The 24378-nt window shown below is 48.6% G+C and overlaps 1 protein-coding gene across 1 annotated transcript in view; it reads left to right on the top strand.

The window, feature by feature from the left end:
* Positions 1-22403: 22403 nt before the first annotated feature.
* DPP6 (dipeptidyl peptidase like 6) overlaps positions 22404-24378 on the top strand; it is a 671848-nt gene continuing 669873 nt past the window's right edge. The window contains exon 1 of the mRNA XM_040643764.1: positions 22404-22637. Within this exon, the coding sequence (XP_040499698.1) occupies positions 22404-22637 (234 nt within the window). The remainder of the gene's footprint in view (positions 22638-24378) is intronic.

The raw sequence follows: 24378 nt of genomic DNA, 5'->3' as shown, positions 1-24378 counted from the left end.
TCATCCTGGATCCCGGAGATGGGGATGGCTGTCTGCCTCGTTTGTTCCCTTCTCTCAACCTTGACTCTGTTGGATGCGACAGGGCCATGCAGCTCACAGATGGGGGGGGCGGGTCCATGCCTCCTGACTCGGGGCTCCTTGGGCGGGGCCAGGGCCCAGGTGTGTCCCAGGCCCGCCTCCCGTGTGCACGGCTGCCCGGCTTGGCTGTGGCCCTTGTGTGGATTTCATGTGTGGAGTGAGACCCTCATGGTCTGCTGTTAACTGGAATCCCCCCACACCTTCGCTGCCTCGGCAAGGTGCCCCCTGTTAGCTGGCTCACTCCTGAGCGGGCGGGCATCTGCTGCCCCCCTGCCCCCGGGCTCCCAGCCGGACCCCAGTGCAGCTCCCAGCTCTCTGGCAGGAGGTGCTCCCTCTGCAGAGTGGGGCCCATGTGCGCCTGTGCTCCCGCTCTGTGCAATGCACCTGACAGCTCCCCGGGATGAGAGCACGCATAGGCACACGCGTGTGCACGCAGTTTCCGTGAGCTCATCTCAGTAGGCTTAGCACTCATGGTGTCCGACACATCGTCTCTTCTTTCCGGGACCGATCCTCAGGACAGACCTTCCCCTCTTCACAGAAGCCGCCCTGCTGTTCTTTCTTCGTTCTGCATTTTGGCTTTTCTCTCGAGGAAGACAGTGATGAAGCCGATTCAGCTGCTTGTGAGGAGCTCCTCGTGCTCTGTCCATCACTTCTGTCCCCACTGTCCCTTGCTGTCTCTACCTGCTCAACTCTCATGCCACTGGCATGACTGCTGAGGTCAGCTCACCCCAGCTGCCCACAGCCCTGGGCATGTTTCCTTCTGTAGGCTCTGAGGAGGGCTCCTGCCCACACCACACTCGTGCACACGAGCATGCACGCACACACACCACATACACATCTGTGTGCGGATGTACACGCCACACGTATGGATGTGCATGCATGCATGTGCGCACGTACCACACGCATCTATGCACACACACCACACACACACACACACACACACACACACACACACACCACCTCTGTTTCCAGTCCTGAGGCCTGGATCTGGGGAGAATTCACGAGGGTGCACATTGTATCCATACTGACTTAGGGGATGTCTCTCTGAAAAGCTTCCAAATAGCGATTTTCTAACTCAAATTTAAGTGAGTGACATGACTGTATTTATGTAACTCTAGGCCCATTTGTTCCTTGGGACAGTGCAGTGGAAGATTGGAAATGGTCTACATCAAAAAGTAAGTTTTATTTCTGGGCTGTTTCTCTGCCCCTGAGCCACGTTTCTCGGAAATGTCATTGACGTCTTCCAAATGGAATCATCCCAGACATCAGAAATCCCTTGCTTCCTTCCCATCATCCACACAGTACCCCGGGAGATGTGGCTCCTTGGGATGGCGGGAGTGTGCACCTGGGAGCGGGGCCCTGAGCCTGGTCCTAGCTCTGTAGGCCATGTGCGGAAGCTGAGCCTCCCTCTCGGGGGGCCTGCAGGTGCACACACCTCGGGGACACACCCGAGCAAGGCCTGGAGTGCTGCCGACATTTCGGACGATGCTTCTGCTGCTCAGAGGTTATCAGATGTGATGTTCTGAACACATAGCGGGCCGGGCCGAGCCCCCTGTGCTATCTGGCAGACCTCAGCCTCAGTTCTTGCCAGGTGTCCAGGCTCTTTTCTTGGACTCCTGTCTGGGTCTGACCTGCCCCTCTCAGGACACCACCCTGCCTGCCTGCCACCTGCGGGCCTGGAGGAGTCTCTGTCTGCCTTATCATCAGGATTTCCCCTCCCAGCCACAGCCATGCTCTCTGGAAACTCCCCTCTGGCCTACACTGGTGGCTGCCCATGCACAGCCTGACCTGTTAGCTGTGGCTTTCCTTCTGATGCGGCCCCATCGTTTCCACCTCGCAGGCTCTGAAATAGTGCTGAGTATCTGAATGTCTCCAGGCCGTTTATACGCAAGCAGCTCGACTCAAGTCCCCTCCCTGGTTCCGCAGTGGTCTGAGGCTGTCTACTCGCCTCTCCCTGCCAGCCTCCCCCACCTCAGGAGCCTGGCAGTGCTCCTGCTGGCTGTGACCTCCCCCTCCTGTCCTTTCCACCCCCAGAGGGAATAAGACCCCTTTCCTGCTCACATCCCAGGATGCCACCAACACAGTGACAAGGTGGGGACCAGGTCTCACCAACTAAAGTGTTTTTGTAAAAATTTGTTCTAGTTTTACTGCGATTTAGTTGGCATACGGCTCTCGGTAAGACATACAGCTTAATGATTTGACTGAGACACATTATGAAATGACTCTCATAGCGAGTTTAGTTAACATCTATCTTTCACAGACACAGGAAGGAAAAGGAGGAGGGTTTTTTCCCCTGTGAAGAGAACTCTGAGGATCTTTCTCTTAACCCTTTGCCTGCATAGCAGACGGCAGCATTTACTATGGTCACCATGTCCCAAGTCCTCATCTATCTTGTAACTAGACGTTTGTCCCTTCTGACCCCCTTCATCCATTCCCCCAACTGAAGCTTTGGAGAAACACAGGAAAGCCTTCGTGTCGAGTACCAGGCTTCTCTGTTTCTGAAGTTCCTGGGTCTTCCTCATCGCAGGGAACCCTTCTCTTAGACCTTAGACCCAGACCTCTCCTTCTCATCTCACACCCTACGGCAAGACTTCTTATTGTGGGATTTCAGGGGATCTTGGATGAAAGAAAAAACTTTTACCGGTGCCTAACTGAAACATAGCTTCCCTTCAGTATGTCTGTAGGAAAAACACAAAGTAGTTTTGTCAGTGCCTGTGACCAGTAGAACTCACAGATATTTTCATATCACAATGACAATTGAAGATGTCTCAAAATATAGGTCACTGTCACTGCTAACTCGGAACCGTGGTTGTCCTAGCGCTGGCCCTGTTGCAGAGGCTTTGGGACCATCTGCACGTGCTCAAACGTGGCCAGAGCTGGTCAGTCTCAGGCAATTCTGTTCCTTTTTTTTTTTCCCCATTCTAGCATGTTCTATTTCATCATCAGAGGGATAATCCCGATGAATAGTGTTAGATCAGTGAATCGCAGGCAATTCGACTACAAGCTGTGTGTTCTCCATTTGAGGTTAAGTCAAAACCTTTGGAGAATCTAGTGTTTCTGGAGAGCAGGATGTCTTTTCCTTATAAAGTGAGTTATGAAAATGTTCATTCTGCTTATAATTGTGTAACTTCTCAAAACAGGAGTTACATTCTTCCATTGGTCAAAATGAGAAAGTGGAAATGGGATATCTAGCTTGATGGGTGTGTTTCCTTGTTAAGGACCACGCCACCATGAGATATTATTAATTTAGCTCAGCCAGAAGAGATAGTACACTAATATAACTTTAAAAACAACACTTAACTTTAACCTGTCTTTGCTTTTAATGTATTCTATTGTGGATCATTAATTCATCAGTATAAATTTATTTTTGGTATACTTAACAAGTTTATTTTAAATGAATGGATTTTCTTTGTAATCCAATGGGGTTTATTTTATATATTTAAATATAAGAATCTGACAAAAGCAACAGTCTTTACCAGATTGTTCTAGGTGTTCAGTTTTTGTCTCATTTGTTTCTAAGGAGATCTTTATTGCCACCGTCTCCTCAAGTAGCAGCTTTGTTATGCGGGACAGGTTAGCTCTTTTTGCCTTCTGGGGTCTGCTCCTACCCCTGAGGCCATCCCAGCCAGTAACACTGCCAGTCACAGCTAACCCTGTGGGCAACCTGTGTAGGGAGGGACTTTAGTCTCAGGAAGGCATTAAATCATTTGCCCAGAACCCTACGAGTGAGGGAGATAGAATCTGAATCCAGGAGTTCTGGCTCTAGGGCTCGAGGGTGTGTGATTTTGAACTGCTGTATTATAGGCTGCAGGCTCACTAAATTATCCTTTGAAATAAACACATTTCTACCTGCCTTCCTTCTGCTGTGTCCCTAGAATGTGCACCTGTCTGCAGCTAAGAAAAAAAAATGTGTGTTCTCCCTCTCTGTCTTTCTCTGTCGTTCTCTCTCTTTTGCCCCTCCCCGTGGGGATTAGACTCTGCAGAGAGCCCTCTCGCATTCCCAGCCTGTTCCCTTGTCTTCCCAAGAGGGAGGTCAGACGGAACCCCCTCCAAGGCCTCTTCCAGGGTCAGTGCTCCTGTTTAACTTCAGCATGTGCTAGGTCTCCGGCCTCGCCCCCCGGGTGCAGAGAGACTGTTCCTTGTGTTGACACAGCCGCACGTCTCCTGCAGGCTCTAGATCTTCCCCACGAAGAGGTGACCTTGTACCTACAGTCTCTTCATCTCCTTGGGTCTTCGGTGCAGTCGTATTCGTCACCTTGAATGATTTTGTCAGCAAACCCTGTGGTTGCCCGTATTTCTTGGTCGATGAATTTTCTAGAAAACAAAGTGCGTTCATGATCATGGTTCTTTTTGGAAACCAGCAGGATCTTAACATGTATCCTACACACTGGCTCCAACTGCCTCTTTTGACTGGTGCCCGTTCCTACGCGAGTAAGAGCACGCGGTGTCTATTACAAACGGTCTTCAGCTTATTCTAGAGTGACACGGTGTCTGGCGCCCTTTGCCATTTGAATAAAGTTGGCGAATTTGCGTTCATCATAGGCATCGAACAGTACATCTTTATGGGGACGCGGTGGACTGTTTCTGCCGTGATGAGATGGTGGCGAGCTCACCGAGGCGATCGTGGCGGATGGCGCGAGCCCCACAGTTTCAGGAGCCGTGTTCACAGCTGTATCCAGCGATGGCTTATCAAGGGTGGGGCCAGCTGTTTAGGCCACATTTTTCTACATAACTGTTGTCGAGCTAAGTTTGTTTCTTCCCAGAAACTGAGCAATCTTTATTTTTATCTGAAGACAGAGCTGTACTGGCTCAGATCCTTTCCGATAAGAAAGGGGTTTCTGCTGTCGATAGCGCCTTTCATAGAGCTCACAGCAGGAGGGAACCTCACGTGTCTCGCTGTTCCAACCCTTCCGCTTTGTAGCAGGTTTGCAGCAGTCGTCAGTACACAACACGCCGTCTTCAGATGTCCGAGATCGTGAAACCAGCACAGGACAAGCGGGTCGTCCTTGCACATGACTGGGCACGCACGAGCCTCCCTTCACCCCTCTTCCTGGCACTGGATGGTCACTTCGCTTCCACTTTGTTTCCATTCTCCTTGCCCTTGTATCCTCCACTTACAGAAGGTTGCTTTTGTGTCATAAAGACTCAACCAATAGAAAATTGAGAAGATCAATCCATCGGTTTAATTGGTCAGTCCTAATCATTGACTGAATTCAGAGTCCTGTCCCCATCCAATCCATATTGGGAGAACTGACCTTTCCTGAAGCTAAGACCAGATACCAGTGGCCAACGCCCACAGTTTGCATCTGACCTGCTCCCAGATCATGGTTTCCCACCCAATCCTGATGCCCCTGAATGCAGCAACCCCTGTGTGTCCTGAGATTTTCAACCCTGAGAGTTATTCCTGGCATCTTCATTTTGGGGGTCATGTGTTTACTGTGTTTTGTGGAGAAATCACTCACTGGATAATCATTACCTTTGATGGAAGATGTATTCTTACGGGCCATCTCTGAATGAGAGAGTGGAAAGATTCCATTAGGAAAGAGTTATGGTCTGGTAAAGTGGATTCGCTTTGAGACTTGAAAATAAATAAGTACAATGACTAAGTTGCACTCCAGAATTCATCACCTCTCATCTATAGCAATGATATAGTAATTACTGGGGCTCTCCACGTGAAATTATGTGAATCACTTCATTCATTACAGATAATGAACCAGTAACACAAGCCTGAGTGACGTCTCCCTGACACAACTCATTTACTTTATTTCCTTTCTGCCCCCCGTGAGAGCCGAAAAATTCTTTCCTTTTTCTTTGCAGGAGTCACTTGTGATGATGGTACTAAAACTAGGAATTGAGGCATCCAGCTTTGGATGGACAAATTCTGTCGATAGGTACCAATCATCTGGCATGATGCTTTTGTCCAGAAAGCATTTATCAATTTAAACACACCTAGAAAGGCCATATGGAAGACATAAAAGCATCAAGCAGCTCAGAATTATAGCAAAGGCACAGAATGAATGTTTTTTAATCTGGTCTCATCCATTGATACCCGCAAAGATGATTCCCATTGATCATGATGGTATCACTTGCCCTTTTCACACCTTCCATGCAATGTATTCCTTAGCCATCCTGAAACAAATAGCAGAACAACTCTCCTTGTTAGATTCCTTGACAGACATGAAGCGTTTAAGACGTGGATAGACGGTCATACCCATGTGAACCCCAGGCTGAAAGGACAGTGATGGTGCCGCACCAGGAGGCTGATGACAAGCCAACGGATGCTTGTTTGTGAGTGTGTGTGCCTGAAAACGAAGGTCATATAAATTTTTTAAATTCTTTTAACAATCCTCTGGAATGAGTGTTAATCTCTAACATACTTGGAACTGAGCTTTAAATGTCTTGCCTACAGCAATGTTGAGGGTCTGAGCTAGGGTTTTCGTTCTGCCATTTGTGAAGTCATCCAGTTGTGGGGCTCCGTTATTCATGGGCGTGGGAGATGTAGAAAGAGCCCCAGCTCGGATCGCACACGTGCAGATCATACCCTGGGCACCATTTATACCCTTCTGCAGGAAGTAGGACAAGAAACGGAGAGCAGATGGCTTCTCTGTGTTGCAAGTATTCTGCTCATTCAAGCAAGAGAGGTTTTCCACTAGGAAATAGGATTTCTGAACAGAATTGCCACCTTCGTAGTCACATGCTGTATTTCAGTGTCTGCGGAGGATCTGTCGTGTACAGTGAGATGGCGTGGTGACAGGAGTGTGCCCATCCCGTTGTCTGCTCCACTTACCCGTGCTGTATGCCCCCGTACAAAGGGGACGTTCCTGGGCATCTAGAGACCCAACAGGCACATCGTTGGTGTGCGTGCCTGGTCATCGGCAGTGTCAGTAGAAATTATATCTCATGACAGAAGGAAACCAAGACCTAATTTATTTGAGACTATTCCAAACTGCATAATGCCGTTATGTTGCACCGTCTTAACCTTCTCCAGCTCAAGGTTGAGTTAGACCCCTGAGTGGATGGAGACATTTGGAAATCCCCAGGCTCGGTGCAAAATCATGTCAGTTGGAAATGCAGTGTGTAAGCTGCTGCGGGAGCAGCTTCGAGTCCGTCGGAAGGTAGCCTTCCCAGGAACCAGTGAGGAGAGAGAGGTAACTGACCAGGACCAACTTGGACCCTTGACCCTGACAGGTACCTCAGAGGAAAGATTTCAGTCTGTTTACATTCCCTGAGTTCGTTTTCCCCGCTAGCATTCTCAAGTGTTCACTGGGACAGAATCATTGTCGAAGCCAACAGTGAAAGTCTCCCGGGGCCACATGGCAGGCTTATCCAGAGGCTCTGGCCCAGAGCCACGTGGATTTTTCTGAGCTTCACAGGTGGCCCTTCAAGCAAATATTTACGGAGTTGTTTTTAAAGAATCACTGATGCTGTAATGAAAAACAAGGCTTAGTTTTAAAAATGGCTTATTAGGTGAATAAATGAGTGACTAGCCAGTTGAGCACCACTGGTATTCCTGCTTGCGTCCAGGATCCCGCAGACTGGGATGGACACTGCTTATGAGCAGAGACGCAGACTGTCGGAAGCCATCCCTCCTTTCAAGGAGCTTGTGCGCTGGGGAGAACGTCCAGGACGGCATCCAGCAGTGAGCCTGTCTGGGAAGAGCCCAGTGCGCATGCGGAAGGAAAACGCAGTGTGGCCGAGTTTTCAGAATTTTCTCTAAAATCATACTCCAGTTTCAGAAATAGCATGACCCACTGCTGGGTTGTGCCCACAGTCTCTTGAAAACCCTGTTGTGTGCAGAAGAGCATCTTCGTCTCGCTGGTGTCCCAGTGGCCCCCCCTCAGGGCTCCTCCCAGCGGACTCCAGCACCGTGTCTCCCAGGCCATCACCTCTGTGAAGGCTGTTGGAGAGAAGCGTGGCGTAAATGGACTTCCCTGTACTTTGGACACCTACTCTGTCTGCCACAGGGTTCCTTGCCTGAACCTTAGTAAGACACGTATCTCGTCGCTAAGGAGCTTTTAATGGCAGAGATGAGACCTGACCCGCCATAGTAAATGGTCGGTAAGATGTGCGGCGTGAATCAATGAATGAACCGCACAAGACAGAGGGTTGTGTGTTTTGTGAAGCAGGTACTTAGAGATGTTATGGGGATTCCACAGATTCAAGAAAATCATGGAAGGCCGCATGGAGGAAGTGACTTTTGAGCAAGGCTTTGAAGTAAGGCTGATTGTGCCATCTGGAAATTCAGCTTCACAGCTTCCCAGGACATGCTGTAAAAGTGTGACTCATCAAAATGCCAGCAGTAAATGTACAGAGACAGTGTGCGTGTTCTCTTACAACGTAGCACTCCGTACCGCGTTGGAATCTCAGCTCTGTGATACTCACACCACACACCTTCTAAAATTACTGAGATGCTGTCTGTAAAACATGTGATAATAAAGCCCACCCCCCATTGAATCTGTTCTTACTCATAACAAAACCCTTCATGGATCAAAGATAATTAAATTCAGAGCTCACGTGGCAATGTCTGATGGACCCGTGTATGTCTTCACTTTCCAGATCCATTGCCCGTTTATATAAACACGTGCATGTTTTAATATATGACTGAAAAGAAATTGTAAAGATGCTTTTTCCAAATTAGTGAATAACTTCACAAAGAACATGAAACTCTTGCTCCCCAAGAAGGCTCGTGCAGACATGGCCGTCGTGAGGCTACCGCCCGGTATCCCCAATTCATTTTGTTTCCTCAGAAAGGGTGTCTGCTCTCCTAGCATAGCCTCTTCTCTCTGGGTTCCTTTTTATCCTGGAAGGAGGAGGGGCTGGAGAAGGGGAAGTGATAAGTAGGATAAGCCAGTCTAGGCCAAACAAAGCTCGCTTACAGTCACGACCCCTCTCCCTTTCAGCAGCTCCCCTGCTGGTCCCCCTTTTCATCGAGGCCAGTTTAGTATCCCATTCATAGGGGCGCAGTGGACAAACAAGGCTAAAGCTGACCCAGGATCCCTTCTGAACCAGAGTTCACGGCACAAAGCCATCCGTGGGATATGTCTGACCTCCATGATAAATGGACATTTGGCTCCTTATTGGCCCTCCCGCCGCCCCCAGCAATATCTGAATCTTCAATAAATGAGAAAACAGAGTTATGGTTCATTTACTAACTTGACTTTAATATTCTGAGAGCATTTAAAACATTTGCAGAGCAGCGGTCTTCCTTTTCATAGGAAACAAAAGTCTCCTCAAGGGCTGCTCACTTCCCCTGCCGTCGTGGAATGCAGAAATGGTAGGATCCCTGCCTTTCACCTGCCGGGGCAGAGCAGACGTGCGGTTCGGAGCTCCCATAGCGCCCTCAAGTGGCAATGTCACGCTCTCCGTGTGCTCAAAATGAGCGCCTTCCCAAGACTCTTGGTTTTGTTCTGATTGGTCTTTTCTGTTGTTTGTTTTGTTGCTTTGGTTTTTGCAGGTGGTTGAATTCATCAAACGGTTATCAAAATAAAAAGCTGTAAGCGAATAGGATTTGCCAAATTGTGTTGAAACAGTAGCGATGCTGTCCAAAGGGTGCCGTTGGTGTAGAGGGGGCATGAGAAGCAACAAGGAGAGACGAGAATTAAAGAAATCCGTGAGATTATGAGAAATGTATTAGCCTATTTTCCTCATGTTGTCTTCTTCCTCTGGATCAAAGCAAGGAGCAAACCACACACGGGGTCCAAACAGTCAGCACAGGCTGCAAGAGACAGGGGCCGTACTTTATGAGCCTGTTTCTCTTGTGTTCTTTTCCCGATGCCAAGTTCTGGATAGTATCATCTGAAATGTTGCTGGCCCTTGCCTCGATAAACAGAGCTGATAAGCATGGAGTCAAATACCCATTCATCCAATTTTTAGGGAGCACCCCCCACCCTGTGCAGGCTGGTTAAGACTCCAGAACACGGGCCCTCCTGTGTGCAATTCCAATAAAAACATACACGTGTGCTGGAAATTAGTTTCTTCCCAGATACTCTGAGCGCAAAGTTCTGTGTGTCCCTCCGAGGCGGCCTGGGCGTACTCGTGTTGTCCCTCCTCACTCTGACTGCTAGTGCCCTGGGCACGCCCACCTGCCTCCCGTGTGCACTCGCGGTCGTCCTCTTGGCACCTCCCGGCTGACAGCGGCTCTGGGAGGACGGATTCCAGACCGGCCCCTCCGACACCAGCTCAGGTTTGCTTCTCAGAAGACTGCTTTGGGCCGCGGGATTGCAAATGTGAAAGTGCTTGGAGTGGAAAGTGCTGATGAACGTGAGATTTAATGCTTCGATTTGGTGAAGCCGTGTTCTCTCCTCCCCACCCTCCTGTTCGGGGCCCAGCTGCTTCTCTGCGCTTCAGCGACCCCGGATGGAACGGGTTTCTTACTCCACGCGGGAGAGGCCTTGGAGAGTTGGAACACATTTTCCCGCAAACACACTTGTTGAAGGAAAAGTGTCGAAGTCGATGAAAAGTCCAGTATTTTCCCTCAGAATCCTAGACGACAGCCAACTAGAGGGTCCGGGGGCCTGAATGATGTGTTTTGTAGGCTGTCAGCCGTAGGGAGACATCACGTTTCCGAAGGCTGGCGGATGTAAGAAGGCTTGGTTTCCCCTGTCGGGAGCCCTGTGTGAGAAGCTGGTGCCTAGTGAATCCTCGCCCCGCAGAGGGCCGGGGACAGGACGAGCCGGGCGCGTGCCTGCATCGGTTAGGACACTTGGCGACGTCACAGTTCCTGATGACGGAAAGGGGCGAAGACAGGTTTCTGTCTGGGGGTCTGGTTCTGTTCAGCAACTGTGTGTTGTTACCGTCCTGGGTTTGTACCCCTGTAAGCCTGTATGCTTTCCTGCCGTGGCCACGGAGAGGCCGTGGTGGCCGTGGGCACTCACGTCCTCACACCACCGCATTCAGAGGCAGAAGCCTGGGGGGCCCAGTGCCGGGGATGGGGAGGAGGGCCCCTCTTCCAGCCAGTCTCCTTTGTTGTGAGGAAAACATCTCACCAGTAGCCACCCCCCAAACTGTTTACATCTCTTTAGCCAAGCAGACACTTGTAACAGGAGGATAGAAATTCTCTACCATTGGGCAAGGAGTGGGGAGGGACAGTGGCAGAGCTTTGGGGGACCAAGAAGGCTCGGTCCCACAGGTGGTTCTCCCTGAGTGAAGAATGTGTGTAAGAATATGCTTACAGGAAAATTCCATGTAATTCCCTCTGGAAAAGGAAAAATGCTTTGGCTTTCTTCAAAGCACCAGTTCAATGAGTAATATCCAGCTGTTTCACGGCATATGACGCAGTACAAATCTGGGGTTATTATTATTTTCTGAATTGAAGTAGAGTTGACACACAGTGTTACATTACTTCGGGTGTGCGACATAGTGACTCGACGAGTCCATACAGCATGTCGTGCTCACCACAAGCGTGGCTCCCATCCGTCCCCTCACGACACTGTCACGACACCACTGACCGTATTCCCTCCGCTCTGCCTTTCATCCCCCGACTCATGGCTCCACAGCCCTTCACCCACTTTGCCCATCTCCCCACCCTCCTTCCCTCGGGCAGACATCAGTTTGTTCTCTGCATTTATGGGTCTATTTCTGCTTTTTATTTTTGTTTTTTAGATTCTGCATATGAGTGGGATCATATGGTATTTGTCTTGTCTGACTTATTTCACTGAGCATAGTACCCTCTGGGACCATCCGTGTTGTCACAGATGACAAGATCTCATTCTTTTTTATGGCTGAGTAATAGTCCATCTCATATGTATGTGTATATATATGCACCACTGAATAATATTGCATTATATATGTATACACACACACACACACACACACACACACACACACACACACCACTTCTTCATCCGTTCATATACTTGGGTTGCTTCCATGTCTTGGCTATTGTAAGTAAAGCTGCAATAAACATAGGGGTGCATGTATCTTTTTGAGTTAGTGCTTTCATTTTCTTTGGGTAAATACCCAGTAGTGTGATTAATGGACCACATGGTAGTTCTATTTTTAGCTTTCTGAGGAACCTCCACACTGTCTTCCGCAGGGGCTGCACCAGTTTGCATTCCCACCAATGGTACAAGAGGGTTTTTTCCCCTTTCTCTGCATCCTCACCAACACCCACTGTTTCTTATGTTTTTGATTTTAGCCATTCCCTCGGGTTATTTTTTAGGTCACTGAACAATAAGGAGACACCTTTGTAGAACTCCTTCATCATGCCTTGAGTAGTTCGATCTGACTAATGAGGCTTAGAGAAATGCCAAGAAGGTAAAAGTCATAAAAGCTGGGAATACTTAGGGCTAGTGAACACGTGAGCTTCTCCAACATCCTTCCCTAAAGACTTCTGAAAACAAACAAACAAACCCAGAATGCATTAATCTTAGCAATGATCCGCCCCTCCCCCAAAGATCAGTGGGAGATGGGAGAGTCTGGGGATCACTTGCTTCGATTCTCTTCTTCCTGCCTCCGTGTCAACTGATTTTAGGAGAGCACTGTCATCGCGCTTTAATCAGGAAGAGAAACCAAGGGCTGGGTGTGGCTTGACTCTTGAGATGCTCTGCCTTTGCCAGATGCCATCATATCAAGTGGCTGTTTTTCACCGTGTGGATCAGTCTCAGCAGGCTGCCTTCCCGGGGATTCAGTAGCTGTCTGTTACTTCGGGGCCTGACGTTCACAGTTTTCGATGGGAAGACTTAATAAAATGCAGATGCAATCAGTGGAGAAAATGCTAGACTAGTACTTCTTCCAAGTTTTCCATTAAAGTGCCCATCATGGTGTAAGTAGAGCACTTGAGGGTCTGTGATGTAAGTGGGTAACTTGTTTGAAGCCTTATACTTTATCTTAGCATACTCATGAATTTTGTATTCTATCCCATATTTGGATTTAATGACTTTGTATCATTTCTCTTTGAGTAAATTAAGTGCTGAAGAAAGGTATTTGGAGACTCAGAATTCATTTAGATCATAACCAGTCATTTACATCTCGTTCTGAGTTAAAACTCGACATTGTGCGTGCTGTCAGAGCTCTGAGAGAGAGAAATCAAGGAATCCTGGGACACGGGTGGAAATAGGGCCTTTACCGCTGCTGCTTTTACTGTAAGACGGCTCAGAAATCCTTCAGAGTCCTTCGAAAGCATTAATTTATCCCTCCTTCCTCACAGCGATTGAAAAGGTTCTGTATAAATGATGCAATTTGGGTATTGTTGGGTTATAAGGGAATGAAATGGTGGTGATTATGGGTACAGTGCAGAGGATTGCGGTAATAGGACCCATCAGGGACTCAGCACAATCTAAGGACCAAATGGGATCCACCTCATCCTATTGTACCAGAGAGTCAATTTCATTTTTGCTGTGAGTGAGGAGAAAAAAAAAAAACAACAACACAGAAAACCTGTTCAAATTGCAGGCTTGTATGACTAATGGATTTATTTAGCCAACGGGCAATTTCTGTTTACCTGTCAAGCAAAATATAAATATAAGTAATTGTTGGGAGAACTACTTTTTCGAGTTTCAAATTACAAACATTTGAAATGCAATTAGTAGTATAGACAAACCTATTTTCCCCCTTTATGAGCAGGAAATTGTTCAGAAATGGGTAGAGTGCCGTTGCTAGACTTACAGTGCACAATGGAGTGAATTATCCCATGAAGCAAATGAGTGGCTTCGTCTTGGTTTTATTGCTCCTAATAGATTGTGTTTTCATTAATGAGAACCCACTGCTTCTCATATATGACATACCCACCTCTGCGCGGGTGAATCAGGGTTTTGCAGTGATCTCTCTTGCATTTGCTCAAGACAGTGTGAAGAGACAGAGCACGGGCCTGGGGTTTACCCTCTTTTCCACGGTCAGCTGTCACACTTCAGATTTAGAACCCACGTGCATGCTGATAGTTATCCACAAATATTAAACTTGTACATGTGGTCCAAAGAATGAGTTAAAATTTAAGAGAAACCTTTGGGCTGCCTGAAGTAGTGCTAACCTATTTTTAAATACAGGTTTGTATTCATAAACATAGGGATATTCCATGGAATTCTGGAGAAAATCTTAAGTGATGGTGGGGAAAAAATGGAGTTTATAGTGGACATTTTAATGTGCCTTAAAGGAGCAGATTCAGGAAAATCAAGTTCATAAAAGTCAGCTTTCAACTTAAATGTGTTTATTAACTTCATTGATTTTTAATTCATGACAAAGTTTTTCCTTACTGCATTAAAAAAACAATGAGTCTAAACCAGAGGCACCAAGGATTTTTTAATGAAATCAGTTTTTGAAAGTAATGCTTTTTTTTTTCCTTGCAATTCTGCAAAGTCTGTCTGCCAAATTGCATATATTCTGACAAGGTGGGAGAGGCTCTCTGCTAACCTGCAAAATCAGAGTATCTCTGAGATAAGCCCCAGGAAGCATGGCGTCTTAGCTTGGATTGTATCTTCGGTAGCTGCCATGTCTATCCCCTTCTGGCCACTACCTTCTTCCTGAGATGAGCCCTCAACATCTCAATCCAGGGGTGAAACAGCGTTCTGAAAATGTCTTGAAAAGGCCAACTGTACTTCATTCTCTTTTGACTTCGAACTGCTCAGATAACCTCTATTTAAATGAGAGACAGGCCTTGTGCATTCTCAGAAACTCCTACCCTCTGGAAAATCCTTGTTGAGTATTTTGAATTGGTAAGCCATTTCCCAGGAGAAAGCAAACATTCGGGGTAATCTCTGAGGCCACCCCGGTGCCGTTTAGAAAAACGCTCAAGTACATTACTCTAGTCTGGTGTTTCCCAAACTTGAGCAGGCATCAATCACAATGACCTGGTGGGCTAATAAAATTCAGGTTGTGGGCCCTAGCCCCAGGTCTTTGATTTAGTAGGTTTGGGATGGAGTCCTGATTTTTTATTTTTAACAAATTCCTAGATGATCCTTATACTGCTGGTCTAGAGATAGTTCTTTGAATGGATTGAAAATGACTCTTAGCGCTCCTTGAATAAATAACTGGGGCATTATTATGAACACATTAGTGATCTAGTGCTTTCTAAGAGTCTTTTTCTAATAAAACTAGCAGGGCTGTAAATGTACCAGGATGAGCAAGAAATTGAGAAAAATGCCTTTACTCACAAAAGGAAGTCATTTTCAATCTGGCCATGTAATTTATAACATTAGTCCTGATTCACTGTAAGGAGTATTGACTATCATCTGTAGGAAAGCAAAGACCGTGTTCGTTTTAGTCCATCATTTCATCCCTAGAACATAGCACGGCAACTGGCACCTAGTAGGCACTCAAAGATTTACTGAATGAGCAGGTGAAATGCTTACAGTGAACACTGACGTTAGTGATACCATTTCTCATGCATGGATTTGGTTTTAGTTTTAGCGAGCTAATGAGACAAGCATACTATATATAGCAAGTCTTTCAGTTTGATGGCTTATACAACAAGTATTTATTCCAAGATCCACATTTCTGCTGGTCAGCTGTGATTTAGCTGATCTGAGCTGGGCTCAGCGAGGTGGCTCTGGCTCCCTGATTACTGGATTTGACTCCAAACTGTGGGCCGGGTTCAGGTCTCTCCAAGGGGACTTGCGGTGGAGGCCAAGCCAACATGGCAGCAGCCACCCAGGACATGTTCTTATGTGGTGGATACCTGAGTGCAAGAGGTGGGGCAGGCTGGGCAGGTGCCTTGAAACCTCTGTTGCGTCACGTCCATTCACATTCTGATGGCCAAGGCCAGTCACTCAGGAAGTCCGTGTGGCGGTTTAGGATAGCTCGTTGGAAGGGCTGGGGATGAAAAAGGATTTGCTGAACAACATTCCAATCTGTCACAGTTTTGAATATGGAAAAAATGACTTTTTAAAAAGACTTATTTGTTTATTTGAGAGAGAAAATGTGCTCCTGGGTGAGTGGGGGGGAGGGCAGAGGGAGAGGGAGAGACTCTCAAGCAGATTCTGGGCTGAGAGCAGAGCCTGACACGGGGCTTGATCCCACAGCCCCGAGATCATGACCTGAGCTGAAAGCAAGAGTCGGACGCTTACCCGACTGAGCCACCCAGGCACCCCTGGAAATAATGACTTCTTATCTCAGAGATGAATCCTCGGGCCCTGGAAACTTGTAGCTTGGACACAGAGTCATGCTCTTAGAAGAGACAGCTCGTCCGTGGACTGCCGGATCACATGCTTGAAGGACTGGCTGGTCTTCTTGGTGCTGGTGCTGCGCTCCTGGCCACAGCTGACCCTTGATTTTCTTTTCACTCAGGCCCTGGTTGTTTGTGGATGACTTTTGACTGAGGCTTTTCCGGACAGTGCCTCAACTCAAAGGAATGGTCTTAATTCTGGTAATTTTTGACACGGGGTAAGATGGTGAGAGAAGTGATTCCGTGAGAGAGGTTTCAGGTTCCTACCAGCAGGGGTCTGGGCAGCAGGTGGCACGTCTCGAGAGTCTCCCACCCAGGCCTGCCTCACAGGTGCTGCTGGCCTGGACCCTCCCAAGCACACCTTGTGCCTCTGCGTCTCTCCTCTCTTCCCTCTTTGTGTCTTGCAGCCAAATGCAGTGCGTGGACCTGGAGGCCCATTCACTGGGCTGGTCTTACTTCCTTTTGTTCTTGGGGGGCTGACCAGCCCTGTCTTTCTAGGGTGGATTACATCAGCCTCACACTCAGCTTCCCTAAATTGTAGTCCTATTGTAGATTCTAGGAAAACACCCTATCCCCTTCCGTTTTGTAACTGGAATCGTTTTCAGTGGAGTCAGATTTTTTTTTTTTAATTTTCTGTCACTATTTCCATTGCCCTGCAAGTGAGCATAATTTACATGGCAGGATTAAATAACTCAGCATCAGCTCTGTTTCCACTCTCCAAAGAAGACCCTGCATTTGAACAACCCTGTTTCTTTCTATCCTTTTCTAGTCCAATTGTTGTTTTCAAGTAAAAGGCTAAACACCTTTTTGGGTGACATGATGCAAAATAATAATAACAATAATAATAAAATAAATTCAGGAGCCCCACATGACGGTTGGAGCCCTGTACTTGCTAGCCTGTGCCACGTGTCATTCCAAGCACACCCCCACCTTGGAATTTCAAAATGCTCGCCATTGGTCATAAGAGAGACCAGATAAAAGCTTTCTCTTCTAGAACACAGCTATCACCTCTGTTGGTTAAAGCATGAAGCACTGAATGGCAGAGGCTCATTAATGTCACTTCAACATTAAAGGGAAGCAGATTTAACTTAATTCATGAGAGTGGAGGGGTGGTGCATGGTTGGAAAGGGCAAGAAGCTCTGGGGGCATTTCAGAGGCAAAGTCATGTCCCTTTAAATCTATTACCTGATGTATGAATTAAGACATCACAGATAATGACATTGTTCTGTTCAAATGATCACCAGGAACAAACAGAAACAACAGATTCTCTTCCAAATCTCGTGCTGTAAAAATCTTAAGAGCCCTGGAAAACACTGTGGAAGTTCTTGTATAATGAGGACATGAGAAAAGACAGAGGTTGGTGCCTCCTCCAGGAGGGAAAGAGATTATTTGGATAATTTTGGAGGACACATTGACATTAAAAGTGAGATTTTATAAGTACTCCGAGAGGAGCAAGGAATTTGTAGAGAAGAAAAATTTATAATCTATTGATACTGACGGAGAGCAAGGTCAGGAATGAAGGACAAGAAGGAGAAGGAAAGAAAGGAAGATGAAGAGTGGGAGGAGGGGAGGTGGGGGTGGGCAGGTGTCAGAGGACAGAGGGAGCACCCCTAAGGGAGAGGAGGACAGCCCCCCACCCACCAGGCTGGAACAAATATTTTCTGTAGGTTTACTCCAGCCTTTTAAGTTAAATCGCTGGCTGTTGTACCGACTTGGCAATCAGCTTGGCCTCTTGTGTTGACGAACCGCGTGTGTTTGGGGGCATAGGGCGTGGGTGGTTGGTTGTCCTTAGTGGGTGTTAGCACTGCATGCCAAACACACAGGTGCACAATGGCTGTACTAAAATGCAAATAAAAGTGCCATAGGGAGATTAACAGTGAACTTTATTAATTTCAGAGTAAGACTTTTTTGTTGGGTTAAAATAAATGTTTCTCTCTAAAACATTGATTGTTAAGTACCAATTTGAAAAGCTCAAAATTAACTCAGCACCTACTTTAATTTTGTGTTTTTCAAAAGCTGGGACTAAGCAATTCCTTTTTCTTGTGCTGGACATTTCCTATTTGTAAAGTTTGTAAAGAAGTCATGTTACCTGGGCTCCCTTATTGATAGGCATCTTGCAAATAAAAAAAAAAAAAGATAGTTATATAGAGAGAGTTTAGTTGGGAATAGGCTCTGTATTTATGCACTTAACACTGTATTTTCTCAGACTACCCATGTATTTGTTTTATTTCTCCCCTTTGGTATGAGTACAAGGTGATAATACCTAGAAGATACTGGTGTCCAGTGTCCTAGGGAAGCCCTTCCATTAGCACAGCATATGCTGCTGGTCATTTCATCTCTCACGTCTCAGCATTTTGAAGGAATCAAAATCTCAAATAGGGCTCTACTTTCCTCCTTTCCCTCACAGAGAAAGAGGAAGCAAACTACAGGGTATAATTCTGTCCTAGAAATGAGAAAACCTCTTAGCTAATAAAAATCATGCTTAGGCTGCTGAACTCAATACACTTTCAGTATTTTTACAATGCTTAGCTTGCATGTGGACCACAATGTTCCCTTCATTGTCATTTTAAAAATGACTGTCCACCATATTTTACAGCATTTGGCTAATTCCAGTGACTTACCATGTTTGTTTTGTAAATTGGTTCCAGGGAAAATAAACACACACCCATACACCTTTATTTAATAAATAGGGGGAAAAACAATCACATACAACTTGATGGAAAAATGGGTCAGTGGACACGGTTTTAAGCAGTATTGAAGAACTAATATCTTGAAATGAAGTAATCCATGAAATATTTTTTAAAAATAGCTTCCCGTATTTACCCATAAACAGATGGGGGACTCTATTTCGATACAGCACATTTAAGATGTTCCGTGACTGGTGAGCGGAGGCGGCTACTGACCTGTGTCCTTCTGAAATGCACCTCTATTTAAATGCTCACTGGGAAGTTCTGCTACTCTTCAGAACCTCTTCCCCTATTTAAGGAAGGGGGGTCTGAAAAAGCTATTGAAGGCAATCAGTGAGTTAATTATGTATCATAAACACAAAATGCCATCAGTTTTCTGCAGTTGCATTTCCTCATGCAGCCCAAAGCACCAGCTGGCTGACTCTGTTGCATTTGAGACTTCCAAGTGCTGACAGTATATTAAAAATACACTGCCCTTTGTAAAGAAATGCTTAAGACATACATGAAGTGTGTGCAAACACACATGGATGTATTCACACTCAGAGTCTAGAACAGTCTTGAGGATGAGTGGTGCTCTGAGGGCAAGGTGGAGGACAGTAGCACATCTTTGGGAGGGAGGTAGTGGGCCCTGAGTCTGGAGGGCACCTGGAAAGACTGGGTGCACCCCCATCCCCCGTTTCTCCTGTTTAGTTTTCAGATTTGCTCTCTCTTACCTCACATCTTCCTTCAGTTGTTCATGAGTCTCATTGTTTCTTCACTTTATAAGTAATTTTAAATAAAAATTGCTTATTATGTTGTCCGAATCATTTAGTCAGGATTTCTGATGCAGACCAAATTGTAATTTGAATACCCGCACGCTCACTTGTGAATGATTTTTAAAAGCGAGGGCCACATGTGCTCAGTTTCAATCTATTATTGTGGATATGCATATTTCTGTAATCGGGTATGACACGTAAGCTATTCCTGTGTAAATACTATATATTGTATAAAATGTTAGTACAAGAAATACATAATGCTACTTCTTACAGTTTGTGTGAATATATACATGCAAATTTCATATGTATATTACATAAGTAAGACCCTAACGGCATCTATATTTAGTGAAGTGTCGGGACCTAGATGCTCCGGGAGCAGCGTGAGCTTTCCTTTCAAGTCAGGCTGGGAAAGGCAGCTTCCTCCCATCAAAAGCACAGCTGGGGCGGGGGAGGGGGGATGACAGCAAGGTTTCCTATTTATCTAAATGTGATGACTTTTAAAGTTTCATTTTATGGCTCTTGTAATTGCTGCCTCTGTCTTCAAAGGAAAGTGGGGCTGTTGAAGCTCTGCACCCCCAGACCTGTGGGCGGGACATCTGCCTATGCCAGAGGCCTTTTGCTGGTTCAGGGAGCCTCTTAGCTATTGGGATATTGGTTTTGTTTTCATGGTTGCCTAAAGAAAACGTGTCTTTAAAGTAGTTTAACAATCACACTTTTCTTCATAGTGGAGGGAAACCACAGTGGATTAAACAGAGGATGCATGTGGTAGTACTAATTTTAATTAAAACAAGACTACCCACTGGGCTGAGACTCAAGGAGAGAGTGAAAGGGACTGGAACGGGTGTTCTCCCAGGAGGCTTATTCACCAGCATCCAGCTTCTCCCTGCAAGCTGAGGACACTGGTGGGAAGAGGCCGTTTCAGGACCATGCAGGGGCTTTCTCAGTGATATCTGGGCTTGGGCAGTGATGCCAGGAGAGCACCCTGGATCCAGACCCAACAGAAGCTGGTGAGCGCCAAATATGTGTGGCCGGGGCCTCACCTTTTAAATTTTTTAACCTAAATTAAATAGTCATGGACACCTAGATGGAGCAGGGGGCATCACTGAGTCAGGGAAGAATGTGAATATGAAGATGTCCACTTTGAACTGGTTTGAAAGGAACAGCAAAGTGGGCAGATGCGAGCCCTTCAGCCCTCCGGAGTTTCAGGGCCTAGTTTCAGCTGAAGATCAAGTTGGGACAGATCTGTCCCAGCTGGAGGGTCTGCAAACAAGAGGGAAGGGGATATGGGGACGAGACGGGAAGGAAGGGCCCCCAAGAGCCTCAAGAGAGTCGGAGGAGTGGATTTGAGAAAGAGGGAGAGATGCCTGAGGCCCGAGTGAGCAGTCCACCCCAGGAAAGGGAGGAGAGAGAGCCACCTGCGCCTGGAGTCGGAGCCGGGCGCGCAGGCATGTTGGTGTCTTTCCACACAGGGGCGCTGGAGCACGTCTTACTGCAGCAAGATGCGCGAATGCGCACCGGAGCCCAGCGCCCTATTTGGTGTGGTTTCTCTCCTGTCCCTTTCTCTCAGTCGGGGGTTGAGGGGGCGGAGCAAGCTTTGGAGAAGTTGCCGGCATCCCAAAAGCTTCCGCCTCTGCCTCTGTTTACTGAAAATGAGCACGGAGTTCGCGATGTACACAAATGGGTCGGGATGTGTAGGGAGGCGCGTTCCACTGAGTTGCTGGGAAGGCTTCCGCCAGGCCTTCCCTGGATTGCCTTCCACGACCTTTTCTTTCCCTTCGTTTTGAGCCCGGGGGAAGGAAAATGAATCTGTTTTCGGAGGCGAGCTTGGTTTGGGAAGCAGGGAGGGCTCCTTAGCGGTGTGTCTGAGCCATCTCCCTTCCAGCCCTGCTGTTTGCTCTCCCTCGCCCCACCTAGCACCCTCAGGCCCGAGGGGTCTTGGCTGTTGTTGTTGCAAGTTAGGCAAGAAAAGCTGGAAGGAAACCCGAGGGGGAGCGCTGGGAAAGACGCGAGGCTGCAGCTGCGCGGGGTGCGAGCGTGTGGACGCAGAGCGCAGCCCCGTGCCGAGTATGGGCGCCCTCGGGGCTCTGCCCCTCCTTTAGTGCCCCCAAACCCTCCGCGTTTTCCGCCTCTTCCGCCGTTCGCTTCCCGCGCAGCCGGGGGTGCGACCTAGCGCGGGGCCCCGAGCGCCCCGAGCCCACGGCGCGCACGCCCCCGCCCGGCCCCCGGCCTGCCCCTGCGGCCCCCCGCGCGCCCCCGCCCCGCGCGTCCCGCCGCGCCGCCAGCCCCCTGCCACCCCGGCGCCATTACCCGGCCGCGCCGAGGGGCCGGTGGGGAGGGGGAGGAGGAGCCGCGCGAGGGGCCGGGGTGGGGGGAGCACTGAGCTCCGCGCTGGCTGTTCGCCGGTCTCTAGGTGGTGCCAATTCTGGGGCCTAGGCATTTTCCCTCCCTTTATGTTTTTTTGGGGGGTTTTTCCTCCCTCCAATGCCTTTGATTAGGCCGTCCGTGGCCGTGGCGAGGAGTTGAAAAAAGCGGAAAGAAGCGAGGGAGAGCTCACACCCCCAGACCCCCGGCTCCGCCGAGCCGCCGAGGGAGGGGGCGGAGGAGCCGAGCCAGGCAGTCGCCCGGCGGCGACTTGAGAGTGGCGCGCGGGAGGAGCGGCAGCCGCCGGCTTCCCTTTCTTCTGCTGCTTCTTCCCTCTCCCCCCGGAGGGGGTGGGGAGCGGGAGCCCGAGAGGGGCAGGCAAAGCACAGAACGCCCCCGAGGCAGCCAGCGAGGGCGCGGGCACCGATGGCTTCGCTGTACCAGAGGTTCACGGGCAAGATCAACACCTCGCGCTCCTTCCCGGCGCCCCCGGAGGCCAGCCACCTCCTGGGCGGCCAGGGGCCGGAGGAGGACGGCGCGGGGCCCAAGCCCCTCGGAGCCCCGGCGCCCGCGGCGGCGCCCCGGGAGCGCGGCGGCGGTGGCGCGGGTGGCCGGCCCCGGTTCCAGTACCAGGCGCGGAGCGACGGTGACGACGAGGACGTAAGAGCATCTTGGTGGGTGGGGGGCGGCACGGGGCTTGGGGCCGAGCGCTCGGGAAGAGGCGTCCGCTCCGCGTCTCCGAGGGTCGGGGTCGCCCTCCTGCGTCCCCTCCCCTCCACTGCCTCCCCGGAGCGCCACAGATTCGCTCCTCAGCGCCGATCTCGGTCACCGCCGTCCCGGAGCGGGTCTCGGTCTGCAGCGGCGGCGGTCAGGAGTTGGTGCTTGAGACAGCAGTGTCTGTGGGGTTGCGCTGCTGGGATGTGGGATGGCTGGGGGATGTCACTGGGTGTGTGGATGTCTGTGGTTATTGTACGGTGTTATGCATCCTAAGGCGAGAATTCAATCAGTCTGTGCTTACAACTTGATTTTCCTTCCTTCCTTCCTTCCTTCCTTCCTTCCTTCCTTCTTTCCTCCTTTCCTCCTTTCCTTCGTCCCTCCCTCCATTCCTTCATTCCCCCGCCCTTTTTCCCCTCTTGCTTTAAGACCAGGGAAGATAAAGTCCTAGGCTTCCCACCTGTCACTGGAATCTATGCGATGTGCCATCCTCAACCTCCCCCATGCCGTCCCTTTGCTCACATGGTCTCTACTTCTCACCTCTCCAGGACACTTTCCCCTCCAGTGCTGATAGTGTTGGTGGTGATTTCCTTTTGGTAGGGGTGACAAAACACTAGCATCTGATGCCCAAGGTCCTGTCCCTGGGCCCAGCACAATTTTTGCTGATGGGAGTCAGGCCCTGCCTGTCTCCCACACCCAGCCTTGGACTAGGATCTCTACCTTAGACCTGCCTTAGGAGAAAACTTCTTAGTGAGCATGTTTTCTACTCTTCCTTGGTCTGGAAGCCTGGGTTTCAAAGGTTGGATTTGCATATCACCTTAGTAACTGATGACTCAGTCAGGATACTAGCAGGCAGCTTAGATGGGTGAATCCAGCCACCTCTGTTGATCCCTTCCAGCTATTCCGAGGGCCAGGGAGGACCACAGGGAAAGGCAATTGCCTGGTGAGATGCTTTCTTCCTGGGGAAAAGAGAAAAATCCCAGACAAGCTCTCGGACTGGCAGGCAGAACTGGCCTGGCTGCTGTATAGATCCTAGAGATATGCAGGGTGTGTTGGCTTGTAGAACCCACTGCATATACCTTTGAGGAGTTTCCTATCTGGGGGCACCTGGGCACAGGTCCTCATACAAGCCTCTCAGATAGCCTACCCTGACATACCCAGGACAGTACATGTCCCTGCACTGAGCCGACGATTGTGGTCATGCAGTTATGACTTGCCTTGGGTCACACTGCTTTACCATTTGGTTTTTCTTTAATAGTGCAAGGTTGGGGGTGGTGGTATTGAGAGCTCTCACAGGGACAATTCTGAAAAAAGCCGCTGAGGTTTTGTTGTTTTTGCTGGTCGTTTTTGTTTTATGAATGGAGGACGTGAAGACTGACAGGGATGATGAAAGTTTGTGGGAAGTGCAGTTTGTGTACACACACACACACACACACACACACACACACACACCACAGCCTGTATCAGATCTTGCATGACATTTTCTTATTTTCTTTTGGATCCTTTCCAGACTCCCCTGGTTACATAGATAGCGAGCGGAGAGATGTCCCTCACTTCAGTGGGTCAGGTCCTGAGGGAATTGCATGGATTCCTCAGACATCTGGTTCAAGGAACTGGAAGTCTTTGAGGAGGGGTTTTATTGGGGTTGGTGAAAAATTCTGGAAGATTAAACTATTGAGAATCTTGG

Source organism: Ursus maritimus, unplaced genomic scaffold, assembly GCF_017311325.1.
Source record: "Ursus maritimus isolate PB19 unplaced genomic scaffold, ASM1731132v1 scaffold_3, whole genome shotgun sequence".
In the NCBI taxonomy this organism is placed as follows: domain Eukaryota; kingdom Metazoa; phylum Chordata; class Mammalia; order Carnivora; family Ursidae; genus Ursus; species Ursus maritimus.
This window is presented reverse-complemented; position numbering and strand designations above follow the sequence as displayed.